The sequence below is a fragment of the Lepisma saccharinum genome, chromosome 12, assembly GCF_977018435.1.
Source record: "Lepisma saccharinum chromosome 12, izLepSacc3.1, whole genome shotgun sequence".
Lineage (NCBI taxonomy): Eukaryota > Metazoa > Arthropoda > Insecta > Zygentoma > Lepismatidae > Lepisma > Lepisma saccharinum.
In genome coordinates, this window is record NC_139240.1 from 44,591,569 (window position 1) to 44,606,676 (window position 15,108).

Below are 15,108 nucleotides of genomic sequence, written 5' to 3' on the forward strand. Positions count from 1 at the left end.
ATGGAGGGATAACGTTGAGATGGATCTAAAGGAAATCGGTAAGGATGAAAAAGATTGGATTGATCTTGCCTAGGACAGGGACAGATGGAAGATTTGTGTTGCCGCAGCCATAAAATTTCTGGTTTAAAAAGGCTGGAGAGTTAATTAGTTAGTAACAAGCGACACGGACCACTTAAGTCTGAAGCAAATATTCACCGTACATGTACGAACAACAGATCGAGGCGACACGATGCAGGCCACTGGGAAAACGACCCAATCCGAGCGGCACTTGAAGCTTTTCGTGTCGCTTCGGTTCGAAATGCTGCATTGATTACTGAGGGTTTGTTTCCAAGCGACAAGTGTGGCTTGTCTCTTCGGTCTGAAAACCTCTGAATAGACCCGTGTCGCTCGTCGCCTGTAGCTTCGGTCTTAGATCTCCCTCATGTAAACTTCAAATAGGAGGGTAGCAGCCAAGCGTGCGATAATCCAACGAATAGTTAGTGAAGACTTGTTGCGAGTTCCTCGCCCCTGTTTATTGCGAGGGAGGGAAGAAGATATACCCCACAGTTTTCGGGCAACTTGCCGTTTCTGTGGTGACATTTTGGTCAGTCAATAGCCTGGCAGCTCGAATTTGGCCAGGAAAATACACGGAATATAGCAGACGTCTCATCGCACGCAAACTAGACAACTTCACGGGTTAACATTCAAGCTACATCTCAACTGCTAGCCATTCAACCGCAAATTAATTCTCTTCTTAAACAATTGTAGTTTTTGCGAAAAAATTACCTTATTCGCATATTGCTTTCGGTAATTCACTTGTTACCATTCACAGAAGGCCATCAATTGACATTAATTCTTGTTAACATTGTAATACATTTTTATAACAAAATATATGGCTAATTTTGGCTATGGTTGTGATTCTTGATTTCAGTCTGGTTCACTAGATGCCACTTGGCTCTTGTATGTTGATATTTATTTGTTCTCGGTTTGTAACTTTCTTCAAAATGTGAACAACAGTAGAACATTTGCAAATAAGTTGGTGCTAAGATCTCTAAATCTAAACATCTCATGTGCAGGAAAGAGTAGATAAATTTTGGTTTAGGAAATAAATTGAGATGTATGGTAACAAGATGTTCTCTGTTTGGTGGGTATGTAGAAGCTACAAAGTTTATTACCTGCGTAATCCGATGGACAAAAGCTCTGTAACTAAGGTGCCACAAAAGTGGTGTAACACTCTAATTGGTGTAACACAACACCTACTTGAGTGTTAAAGGCCTCCATACTTCGTGTGGCGTGGCAGCCAATGGTGTAACAAGACACCAAAGATGATGCTGAACAACACCAATTCAATTTAACCTATTCTTGAATTACTATTTTTTACTCATTTGCGTACGTAAACAGTGATTTAACTTGCAGTGTAATGCTAGCGAGTGTTGGTTCCTGTTCGTACTTAGTCACATGCTAACACGTACCGGTTGGAAACCCTTGTTATTGGTTTCAATGGTTCGCTGGCCAACGCTTTCAGCACACCACTCTTTACAAACCTTCCATGGGTATTGTAGTTTAATCCTCAAGCATCTATTGCATACCATAGCGGTGTCGGTCGTCACGTCATAAATAACAGCAGCTCGATTGATACTGCCTTTTGGTGTGTGGGTTCAATAGGAACGGCAATGATTCTGTTGTTGAAGTTTGCGAAGAATTGATGTCACGATGGAACAGAGCTGTCAGACTGATCTAACCAGGAGAATGGATGGCTCTAACCCAGTGGTTCTCAACCATTTTCCAGGGGTCCCTGGTTCGAATCCCGGCCTGGGCATGGATGTTTGTGAGGTGTCCATTCATCATATCATCACTCATCCTCATCTTCGCAAATTAGCCAAAAGTGGCACAAAAGCGAAGTAAGCAAATCATATCATATCATATCAACCATTTTCAGCCCGCGACCCACCTTGAAGGATATTACACTTCATAGGACCCATAAGCGTGGGCGCCGGCAGAATTACTTATAGGGGTTTGCACCCAGTTTATAATCATATTTTTGTTAATATCGAATACTTTAAGAAGCCCTCTTTTACGATTGCTTAAACAAATCACACATATTTCACTATAGAAAAGTAAATATGTAATTTAACTTCATTTACTCCAGTCTAACATCTAACTAAACACACATGCTGAAATTTTAAAAAAAAATTCTCACCAAACAAATGTGACTATTGTGCAATGGTAGAGCGCTAATAAAAAAAATGTAGAGTTTAGACTCCGTACAACATGGGTTGAATTTAAATTAAATTGCTAGAACAATATATCTTAGTAATTTAAATGTAATATGTTTTTTAGACAATAAATACATTTTCGTGCCTCTCCCTATATGCCTTCATGGCGTGGTGCAAGGAGCACTTTATTTCGCATCCCCCTTCTAACCCAGCAGTGAGTCGTGCCCATACGTTGAGAAACAATGCTCTAAGCGGAAAGCAATGCCAAATTAATTATAAAGTTATTGCAAGCCGTCAGCAAATTTTGGATGGATCAATAGTTTTAAGCGTTTTGAACAATATAGCTCCTCAAACTCTCCAGGTTCTGTAGACTTTATAGTTAATTGCTAGTCACTAGGTCAGCTATGTCGAACTCAACAACTCAATGGGACTGTGCCTTCACAATTTGATTATTATAAATTGAACAAATGAAGATATTTCCTGAGACTGAAAGTGCCTTTTAAGAAAAACTCTGGTAATGGTAAGTATCCCTGCAGTGAAGAACCTTTCAATTTCCCATGCTTTCTTTTTTACTCTGACCACTACAGTTTTCCACTCTTCACTTATACCTAGGTACATTTACTTTTGTTATAATATGTAATAAGTTAAGAAAACATGAGAGATGACATTGATGCACTAATTAAAATAATTGTAAAATATAGATTATATTATGAACATTTGCGTTTCTTTCTTATTGAAGTGTTTTCATGTATTTAATTTTATCTGTGTTTTCCAGATCAATTACATTAGCACCTAGCAAAACACACAAGGTACGGAGATAATGTGTGTAATTATAAAGGATTCTCGGCAGGAATATACAAGTTACCTTGGGAGTATACCAGTACATCAATTAGAAATAGCAAGGTTAATCTCTCTGTACAATACATGCACAAGTATTGCTCGCCAAATTGTCCATGATTATTTCAATCAATTTTTCCCTTCCAATCAAAGTGTTTTTAAGGAGTGCATTTTTACGTATGATGGTTAAGCAATTAAGTATGTTTTCATCAACTTGAAAGGCGTTTTGTTTCAATTCTTGAAGCCATTATTGCTTAAAACAAAGATAATACACATGATGATGGGCATAAACATGTTTACAATGAGTTTATCATCAGAGTGTCTCTTTTCCCCCCCTCTCTCTCTCTCTCTCTCTCTGTGTTTGAGTATGTATGTATGTGAATATGTATGTACATGAACGTAAACTTCTGCCAGTATTATTTTATTAGAATTAAGTATAATCAATATGCGCTGTATTATATTGTACTCGTATACTTTACGCAATTGTCAATGAGTTTTCTTTCTTTCATTATCTTTCCTTTGTACTTCCTTCTAATCTATTATAATTGGTATGTATGAATTTTCATTATTCTATGTGCGCTTGTAAGTTTATTTATTGATTGATTGCTTTATTTCACTTCGCTTTTTGTGCCACTTTTGGCAAATTTGCGAAGATGGGGATGCGTGATGATATGATGAATGGACACTCGCAAACATCCATGCCCAAGCCGGGATTCGAACCCGCGACGCACTTGTAAATGGAGTAAAAGCTATGTTATAGGTTATAAGGATTTTATGGTGTAAAATTATGGTCGAGAAAGGAAAACAAAGGTTCTGAAAATGAGGTGCAAAAAAACGCGCTGATAAAATGCCTTTATTCAATGCTACCTTTTTCTGCGCCTTCTGTATACAGGGCGATTCAAAAAGGACTTTACAACTTTGAAAGCATATAGAAATTAATTCAGAAAACTTACAGAGTCGGTTGAGGTGCCATTGCAAAGCAAAACACATCGAGTTTTGACTCACGTAGTCCATTAGTACCGAACTCGCCCACCAGTAACGCTGTCAGCATTTTTCTTGAAAATGGCTAATTTTAATCCACTGATGTGAAACGTTGACTCATCACTAAAAATTACTAGGAATGTCTCGTTATCTGCTGGCGAGCGACTTTATCTGCATCCGTAATGTTGTTGAACCATTGTTAGTCTCTTGAAACCAAAACACACAGCGAGCACGTTCCACACCAAAGTCATTTTCAAGAACAATGCTGACAGCGCTACTGGTGGGTGAGTTCGGTACTAATGGACTACGTGAGTCAAAACTTGATGTGTTTTGCTTTGCAATGGCACCTCAACCGACTCTGTAAGTTATCTGAATTAATTTCTATATGCTTTCAAAGTTGTAAATGCGCGCGGACCGCATAGAGAACTGTAATTCTGCCGAATAGCTTATGTTGAAGTTTGTGTTTTCTCTCGCGGATTTTGCTACATTATCTTTGGAACTACTGGGGCTGCAATTATTATGGTACACCATTTTATAGCTCTCGTTCTGCTCTACAAAATGAGACTATAGGATTTTATGTAGCTGCTCAAGAAGAGTGAAAATACTTTATTTATCTGTCCAACTTTTTTTTTTTTAACAAAACATGAAAGAAAGGAAGGAAATAGGTGCTGAAGCATGAAAGAGGGGGTAAAAAGGGCGGGGGGAGGGGAATGCGCTAATCTCACGAAAAGGTGCAACAAAATGTGATCATTTTACTTGATTTCATATCCGATCAAGCGATCGGTACGGAAACAGCTATATTTTTGAATAGGTGCTGCACGTTAAAATCCGTCCCCTAGCTATAAATAAATAAATCAATAACACATACATGACAAAATCTAGCTACTTTAAGAACGGATGACAAGCAGTAAGCTCCAAATTATGTAAACGTACTGCCTCTACCCCTATTAACAACCCTTAAATGGAACAATACCTCTGATCACTATAACAAAATTTGCACTTCCACTTTCCCCCACTTACGAATGCAGAAGACAAACCACACAATACTTTTTTTTTCAGATGATTGGCTCCATGTTGCATAATGGGAAATGACGGTTTGCCAGTTCCACACGGTTAGCGCCGTTAATTAGGAACATACCGATGACGAAACAGGAGACCAATCACGCAGGGGATTCCAGTTTCTCTCTCTTCTCGAAGAATGCGAAACCAATATTACCATAATCATGGAGAACTGCAGAAATTTAATTCGTGACTGCTCTGCTGAAAGATCATAGCATGGGATTCCTAGTAATGAAAAATGTAAAAGGTTTATGAAGACAATTTGTTTTTCTGTGTGGAGAACAAGGACGTAATTCTGTCCGTTGGGTCCGGACCCCAAAAATATTTTATAAGTACTAAAATTGAATACTGAAAAAAAAAAACACTAAAATTAAATACTGACAATACACTTGTTTAATCGAGAATTATTCATTCTGCCGAACTTATTGGAAGGCAAGGATTATAATGGGATCATTACTACTTTGAATGGCAGTACCAAAGAAGATTTATGCAAGATTTATTACTAATTACGATAATATGCATAAAATATTACCAGGAACTTTCCTTTTCCTCAACTGGATGTAACACTCTTTTTTGATATTCAATTCTATATATATGTGACATTGATTTCCTTGTCAGGACAATTGGTTTCTTTACAAATTCTGCCGACTTTAACTGTACGTAAGCTACATAATGAATACGTGCTGTTATATCACTATCCTAATACCGTCTTTTTACCAATTAATGTAATAAAAATATAATATTAATTAATGTGAATATTTTAATTAATGCCCTATTTTCATTAATTTTAAACAATTATTCTAATTTAAACAGTATTATTATTATTATTAATAATAAAAAGGTGCTCCCCTGTGCATAGCACCACGCCATAAAGGCGTATAGGGGGTGTGGGGGTAACGCCCCACACTTCCTTGATCCGGTCGTGAGTGGGGGTGATGTGATCAGCATCACGCCCCTGACCGCCTTTACCCCCCAGGGTTTCCCCCAGGTACCCATGTTATTCGACGCTGGGTGGGCACCGGGGCCGCTTCAAACGTTAGAAAAGTTCCCGGATTTGAACCGGATTATTATTATTATTATTATTATTATTATTATTATTATTATCAGTATTATTATCTAGATACATGTATGATGGAAAAGTATTTAAATAGCTTAATTCCAGTTCAATATTCCTAGTGTGTGTAATGTTGTGTAAGGCTATCATATTTTCAGAAAGTGAAACCAGGATTTCTTGCGAGGAGGGACTTGCCGAAACAACTAACCTGATTGTGTGTTGGGAGGGGCAGGATTATAGGATGAGGTGTGTGTGAAATGGACCTACTATTACTACTGTTGCAATCTATTTTACAGCTTCTTTTGTCTTCTACTGTTGTTATCATTATTATTATTATTCTAATTTTAAGTAGCATTTCTGTTTATTTTAGCTAATCGCAACGATGAGAAGGGTCTCCCTTATTGTACAACACTTGAGCAACCTTTCGTTCTGACGTCAGACGAGAAATGTCGACGTTGTTAGGTTAAGTCCGTTAGTTCTATTAGCATAAATACACTAATAAATTGTTATTAATGCTAATAGAACTAAACCTAGCTAGGCTAACCTAACAACTTAGGCATTTAGCCTCAAATTAAATGCATTCTCCCGTGACGTCAGAACGAACGGTTGCTCAAGTGTTGTGCGATAAGGGAGACCGCCGATGAGAATGACATGATTAGATTAAATTCAAGACCGGTTTTTCTTGTTATTTTAGTTTCTGTTTTAAGTCCACTTTATGCACAGGTTTACTAAGAATAACTGGACCTTAGTGTAGAGTGGGATCCGAACCACCGTATGCCTCCACTGGGTATCGAACTCGGGACCCCTTGATTACAAGGCGACGACGTTACCACTTCGTCCTCGGGGAGGCCCTTAATTCACGAACGAACAATCACAAAAGAAAACCTATGTCCAGAGCAGGACTCGAACCCGGAATCATCGATGACACCATGGTCAGCCAAAACTTTGAACTAAAAATACTGTGTCCATACTCTGCTTCCCAGCTGAAATAAGCCACCAAAAATATAAATTTTTCACCTATTTCTAACCGTTCTAGGTATAAAAACAGAACCAAATAGAAATTACAATTATATTTCCCCTCACATTGGAACTGATTAAATCATGAAATAAAATAATGATAAATATCAACAGCTCATAACAAATCAAATGCATATGTGCCAAGGAAGAAACGAAACTTTTTTTTTCCGAATTCAGTCAGATAAGAGTAACTTAAATGATCAATTTCATGTGAATGTTGAAATTTCTCTCCAAAGATGCATGTATGAGTGCTTGACTGAATATTTGTATTTCACACATATACACTCACTCCCTCCCTATCTTATCTTCTTGTGCAATAGACCGTCTCACATAAGAATGCATATTTAAAAATATTTTTTTTTACTTTGAATCCTTGTTCGGAATTCAATTAATTTATTTTGGACCTGGCAACATTAGCTGTTTATGTCTGTAAGTTGGTTTTTACAATTTATGTACATTTTTGCTCAACTCTTCTTTTTATCCTTATTTCACAATGATAACAGTAATCTTTTTTTTCTAATTTATCGCCCTTTGCAATGACTTGTGTTCAATAAAACGCCGATTCGACAAGAATAATTCTGTTAGTTTTATACAGTGTTTCATTAGTAACATAGGATCCCTGTGTAATATTTCTTCCTTTTTGCCCTTGACACAACTAACCCATTTAAAATGGGTTAACATGGATAATAAAATTTGCTCTTCAATGAGCTATGAATAGGTTTCACACAACTATAAACGGTAATTAGAATAGGAAATGTTATTGCCATGAAAATTTTATTATTTTATCACTGACGTCGTTAGCTAACAGAACAAATTAATCTAAAAGATTTGTAAATGATGATTTACAGTTAAATGTCCGTTCTTATTATTTAAAATTTATTATTTATTTGCTGTCATTAATATTTCTAGTATTTCAAATTACATCAAGATTGCAATATTTAGTGAGGTACAGTGCGATGCACAAGTATGGCTCGGCAAATTGTCCATGACTATTTTCATTATATTTTCTCTTTCATCTTACGTGTTTTTTAAGAAATATGTTTATACGTTTGTTGGTGCTGAGGCTGTCAGTAGCTTGTTTGTCGTTTTGATTCAATCCTAGAAGCACTACAACAAACACAGTTACAATCAAACCTTCCATGTCGCACACGTATTTAATTTTGTGCCATAAAGCGCCAGTAAGTAGAGAAAGCCATAACATACAGAGGCAATTGACTCTTTCAACAGGTGGAAGGTGAGGTTTGGCAATGGTGGTGGCCGGTTGGCCGACATGGTTGGTTTTCGCTGACAGAGCCCCCTACTGTCGTCTGCTCTTTTGGCGGGAAACCGGGGCAGTTATACCTTTTGCCCCATATTAGATTCTCTACTGCTATAGCAGCGAACATCTAGCAAGCCATCTCTTTTAGCACAATTTTAATTATTTACTTTAATTATATTATCATCCTTTATACTTGCTAATGGAGCCACTTTATGATTGGCTCATGGGAACAGGAACACGACATATGGCGCTGACAGCATCAGTTTTCAGCAACCTGGAAAGGAACAACGCTCGCCTACACCCGTCACCATGGAAAATGATTGCTCCAATTTGTGAGACAACCTTTCTCTCCCCTCTGGCTGTTTGTTATGGATTTCCTAAAGTAACGTTGATTCTCTCGGAACACGGCAATCACGTCATCGATTACATGGAAGAAACTGATTTTCTGTATGTAAATGGTAGATGTAAACGTCTCGTAAAGAACAGAAAATGGACGACCCCAATTGGATGATTACCATGCTGGTCTTCCATCACAGTACACTGCCTCCGATTACGGAAATTAGAGTGAAAGTCGGCTCTTCTTCCGTGATTTTGTGGAAATTTTAAAATGTCGAGCTGCTGCTTTATTTCCTACTTGAGCAACGAAGAGGGAAAAAATCACATGACAAAAATATCATTTTGTGTAGATCATTCTTGGGTAATGGCATCATGATGAACAGTTCTTACCATTTCAAAATGTAATTTAATTCAGAATAAAATTTGGAACAAATGTTGTTTATATAAATATATTTATTTGTAATATGTCGATTTTCTGTGTCTTTCTAATATTCGTCTTGCTACTTTACTTCATGCGATTTGTAAGCCAATTCATCTTTGTTACCATTAATTATGTCAAATAATAGAATATAAAAATTAATTTATCGTGCAATAGTTCAGCAAATGTATGAAGTGTGAAGACTATATCGTACACATATTCTAAAAAATAGACGATATAGCATCAGCAATATAGTAGCCCATATTTGTGTAAACTGATTTCTGACTTGCCAAAAACACTGCAGATAAGGATTCAATTTCTTGTGCAACGAAAAGTTTATAATGACTTCTTTAGATATAAGAGGTTCGAAGCATAAGTGGCGTAACTCCATTCAAGAGACAGATTTGAAAAAAAAAGCACATTTAGTTTAGTACTGTGTTTAGAGCTATTGGAGCACAAAAATACAAACATAGTGGTGCCTCCATGAGCAAGAATTTGAAACTTAGGAGATACTTCTAGCACTGAAATGTTTATGCGTCACAGTTCTAAGTTATAAATGTAACTCAATTTTCATTAAAAGTGGAGTGACGCTACTTGTGATCTAAACCCCTCACATATATGTATTATGTTTTACTTATAGATCACTAGTTGAATGATGAATCCACAAATTCCTTTTATAAACTAGACAATAAAGTCGATATTTAACTTATATCAAATAGAAAAATGGCCTTGTTTAACAACGTTTTATTGTCGATTTCATGCTGCTAATAGGAATCCAACATTACAATGTAGGCATCAAAATCAACGATAACAAAAATCAACATATTTGATGCAATGAAATGATACTACAGAAACTACACAAATAAATTGCTTCCTTCAATATTAATTTAACATGTAAAACAATAAAACAAATTCTAGAATATTTAACTAATCAGAACATTAATTGCATACTTTGCAAAAGAATTATGCACTACTTCAGAATACAATACAATTTTAGTAGTAGCATGAAATTTATAAAAGAGCAGAAATAGGTGGATTGTGTAATACATGAATAAGCTTGTGTTTCTCCATATATTGTCTTCTGTAGTACCCTCGTCCGCAAATATTACATTTATGTGGTTTGTCCCCTCCGTGAGTCATTCGGTGAAAGATCAATGAGCTTTTCATTGCAAAAGATTTGTTGCATTCATCACACTTGTGAGGAGGCTTTTCTTTCTCATGGACGCCTTTAATATGGCATGTTAAATGTGATTTAGTGGTGAACTTCTTCCGACAGTGAACGCATTCAAACTTCTTCTCTCCAAAATGAACCCTTAAATGCTCATTGACTTTCGAATTGGACACAAACTTTTTGTCGCAGTATTTGCAGGAATAACTCTTAACCCCACTATGCAGTTTCAGGTGCTGTGTTAAATGTGATTTGGTTGTGAAGCTTTTACCACACTGTTTGCAAGAGTGGGGCTTTACGCCACTGTGAAGGTTCAAATGTACTCTTAGGTGTGATTTGGTTGTGAAGCTTCTATCACACTGCGTGCAAGAGTGGGGCTTTTCTCCATTGTGAAGGTTCAAATGTACTCTTAGGTGTGATTTCGTTGTGAAGCTTTTACCACACTGCGTGCAAGAGTAGGGCTTTTCTCCGCTGTGAAGCTTCAAATGTTCTCTTAGGTGTGAATTCGTTGTGAAGCTTTTATCACACTGTGTGCAAGAGTGGGGCTTTACTTCGTTGTGAAACTTCAAATGTTCTCTTAGGTGTGAATTCGTTGTGAAGCTTTTCTCACACTGTGTGCAAGAGTGGAGTTTTGTTTCGTTATGAACCTTCAAATGTGCTGTCAGATTTGCTCTGGTTGTGAAGCTTTTATCACACTGTGTGCAAGAATAGGGCTTTACTTCGTTGTGAAACTTCAAATGTTCTGTTAGGTGTGATTTGGTTGTGAAACTTTTCTCACACTGTGTGCAAGAATGGAGTTTTGTTTCGTTATGAACCTTCAAATGTGCTGTCAGATTTTCTCTGGTTGTGAAACTTTTATCACACTGTGTACAAAAAAGTGGTTTCACTTTCTTGTGAAGCTTCATGTGTTCTGTTTGGCGTGATTTGGTTGTGAAATTTTTGTCACACTCTGTGCATGAGACGGGCTTTGTTTCATTGTGAAGCTTCAAATGTTCTGTCAGATTTGCTTTGGTCTTGTAACTTTTATCACACTGTGTGCAAGAGTGAGGCTTTTTTTCGTCTTGAAGCTTCAGTTTTTCTGTCAGATTTGATTTGATCGTGAAATTGTTATCACGCCCTGTGAAAGACTGGGGTTTTACCGTGTTGTCAAGTTGCAAATCTTCTACCAGGTGTGGTTTGGTTGTAAAACATTTATTACACTCTGTGCAAGAGTGGGGATTTGTTCCGTTATGAATCTTCAAATGTTCTGTCAAATGTGATTTTGTTGTGAAATCATCGCATTGTGTGCAAGAGTGGGGGTTTACTTTGTTGCGAAACTGCAAATCTTCTGTTTGATGTGGTTTGGTTTCGAAAGGTTCGTCACACTGTGTGCAAGAGTGGGTTTCTTCTCCGCTGTGAAACTGTGAGTGCTCAGTTAGATGCGATTTACTTCTGGAAGTATTATCGCTCAGTGTACAGGAACGTCCATTTCCTTCGTTGAGTTTCATATGGTTTGTCGTTTGCGAATCTTCAATAAACCTTTCTTGACAACAGCAAGGATTCATGCCACTGTCAAACATCAAGTTTTCTCTCGAAGGTGATTTGTTAACGAACCTTATTTCACAGTGATTGCATGAAACAGATTTACTTTCATTATGGTATTTCAAGTTCTCCGCTATGTACAATTCCTTACTGAACATCTTGCTGCATTCCCCACAACTGCAAAACTTTTTTTTGAAGTTAAATCGCGGTGTTTTAAGATTTGAGCTCGTAGTGAAATTATTTCCACATTCTTGACAAGCAAATTCCTTTTCTGGAGAACAGAATTTGAAATGTTCTCTATGATAACAACTCATCTCACACTTATTGCAACGCAATCTGGTTTGGCTATGACAATATTGTTGTGCGTTTGACTTGCTACAACAACCCCTGTCACAGAACTTGCATTTGTAAACTTCAGGAGAGGAAAGTTGGCCATGTTTGTTTTGATTGGAGCGTGCACAAGGACAACGGCACAACCCACAACATTGAGATCTTCCTGAGTAGCAATTGTTGGTTGCGAATGCCAATCCACATTCAGCTTCCTCAGGTTCTGCATATGAAGATGCGCAGAATTGACATTGTAAGGATGCGCCGCCATCATACTTGTTTGAACATATTCGGTGGCAATGGACAGTTTGTTGGTAGTCTGGAGTGCAAATGCCCGTGTGATCATGAAATGTAGGTTTCGTAGTCTGGCAGTCTGGATAATGTTGACACGTGCATCTCCTGACTCTACAACATCCAGAACTGAAGGAACTTGTAACTTCTTTTCGCGGCAACCTATGTAAGACTGCTTCTTCGCAACAACAACCATAATGCTTACTTACTGCCTTACTATCCAATTGTTTTCCATTAGAATGGAACGAAACTTCATTTTTGATTCGACATCGCGCAATTTGAGGTGATTTCCACAACTTGTTGCAATCTTTGTGACTTGAATGACTTTCAACATTTAACTTTAGTCGTTTTGCCAAGTCTTTTCCAAAATCATTGCTGGTAAACTTATTTTCAGAAAAGGATTCTACATGACATTTATTGGCATCTTTTAAATTCCTGGAATATTTTCGTTTACGAGGGTTTTCCATGTTTAGGTTATCTTTCGTGTCGTCCTCAGAATATTCAGAATTTGAAATGTTGTCTTTAGAATGAATATTCAGCTTTCGAGGTGGCCATCCTGCTACTTCATTTCCATCACATTCTCTTGAATGCTTTTCTTGTTCACTTCTCTTGTTTACTTTGCATTGTTTCGTGTCGCATCGATATCTACTGTCCTTATGTTTCTTAACAGAAGACACTTTTGCACTACTGTTGGATTTATTACAAGAACTTGAGTTGTTAGATATGAATTTCACTTTGCGCTTTGAGCATGTCCTTAGAGTGGGACTCTTACCTTCACCTTGATTTGGAAATTTTTGTATGTTTGCAACTATGTGATCTTCATCACAGCCTTTGTCACTGGGGGTGATATTAAGATGGGTGTTTCCTTGAAAATTGCTTTTACTTTTATTTGGCTGTGCATTCTTCAATGACGTTTGAATTTGTTTAACACACTTATTAGAAGCAACACTTGCAGATGTATCTTCTGATAACTTTCTTATACTCTCGTGTCTGCTGGATTCGTTGAACTCGCTACTGGTGTGTGACATGTGACTTTCTTCAAGATGTCCTACAATCTGTGTTTTTCCATTATGGGGAATAACCAAATTAGTAGTTTCCACGCACTCTGAATTTTGAGATACAATCCCAACTGGCTGACCATTCTCTTGATTGATTCCATCTTTGCTCGTATTCACTTTATGTTGTCGAGACTGAACGGCGCAGCGTGCATTGTTGTGTTCACCTGCTGCATCGCTTTTTGACAGATCTTGCTCTTCACATACATCATGTTTATTAGAGTTTGTTTCGGCAATTTTCTTTCTCGTACGGCTTCTCACATTCCTTAAGTCACATTTTGAGGTTTCATGTTTTAATGGAAGAAACGTTGAGCTGGCACCGCTGCGAGTAGTACGAGTGTTTATCTGTTTGCAGAAATCGAACTTATTTCCCTTTTCGCATATCTCCACATAGTCAGTGCCATCTACGATTACTTGATTTCCATTGTCATTAGTCGATGCACAAGTACTGTCAATATAAGTATCACTGGACGCCTCAGAAGAACGGGCAAGCTTGCATGGTTCATTGACGATCTCTGAGACTCTCGATTCTTCATTTCTTGTCAATAACCCAGACGATGCTTCGGATGCTTTGCGTAGGATGTTGACCAATTCTGATATCCGGGAGGAACCAATTCTAGTCTTTGGAGATGGCTTGTTGCCGGACTCCATTGTTCATGCAGACACACTGAAATACTAACGTAAAGTTTAGGTCAATATTGTGTATTAAAGAGGCAAATTTTCTAAACAAGATTACAAATTTATAAGAAGTATGAGTACATCTCTTGTGTGAGCCAAATCATACACAAACGGGTTGTAAGGGATGGCCATCTGAGAAGGCACCAAAAAGTCAACCCTACTTCTACTTAGCACACATTGCAGGCCAACGAAGCTCTGGCGCCTGAACCTGAGATCTGTATAATACTCCGTGGAGTCGTGTTTTCTCGTGTTTGTCCTCATGTGCGTGAGTGCATCTTTCCAACTTCAGCTTTTAACTACCGCATGGAGATTTTATACTCAGAGAGAGTATGGCTTTAGTTGTTGATAGTAATCTATGACAGAATTAGTTTTGGAAATTGATTGAGGAAGTTTTTAACAGACATTTCTTTTCTTGTCAGCGTCCTGTTCTCCATTTTCTTAAGGGGTTATCATATAGCGTGACGGGCACATATAGCCTATGTGCTGACGTACACATAGTTTAACATAGACCTCGACATAAGTTTATCGATCTAACACATAAAAAAAAACCGACATGCGTGCACAGTCATAGGAACAACATACGCGTACTTCATCCTATGCTCTGTAATCGCATGTTAACTAGATTGTGAAATACTGACATCGTTCCATTTTCACCGATCTCCGTAGCAGAGTGGTTAGCACAACGCACTACGACGCCAGAGGTTCCGGGTTCGAATCTCGACCTGGTCATGGGTGTTCCTTTGGTGAGTGTTTCTCATCAGTTTGGCCATATCCTCCCTCATCCTCATCTTATAAGATTATTAATAATAACCAAAAGTTGTAGAAAAGCGAATTAAAATAAACCAAATCAATCAATTTTCAATATTCCTCACAGTTATTGGTCGTATAGGAGAGGAAAATCCGACTTAAGTAA

At 37.6% G+C, this 15,108-nt stretch overlaps 1 protein-coding gene across 4 annotated transcripts in view; it reads right to left on the bottom strand.

The window, feature by feature from the left end:
* Positions 1-9,910: 9,910 nt before the first annotated feature.
* The window catches only part of LOC145996039 (uncharacterized), a 270,364-nt gene continuing 265,166 nt past the window's right edge, over positions 9,911-15,108 (bottom strand). For all 4 annotated transcript variants that reach the window (XM_083132238.1, XM_083132240.1, XM_083132239.1 and 1 more), the window contains one exon: positions 9,911-14,192. In XM_083132238.1, coding sequence (XP_082988364.1) covers positions 10,167-14,168 — 4,002 coding nt within the window. In that variant the 5' untranslated portion in view covers positions 14,169-14,192 and the 3' untranslated portion in view covers positions 9,911-10,166. The remainder of the gene's footprint in view (positions 14,193-15,108) is intronic.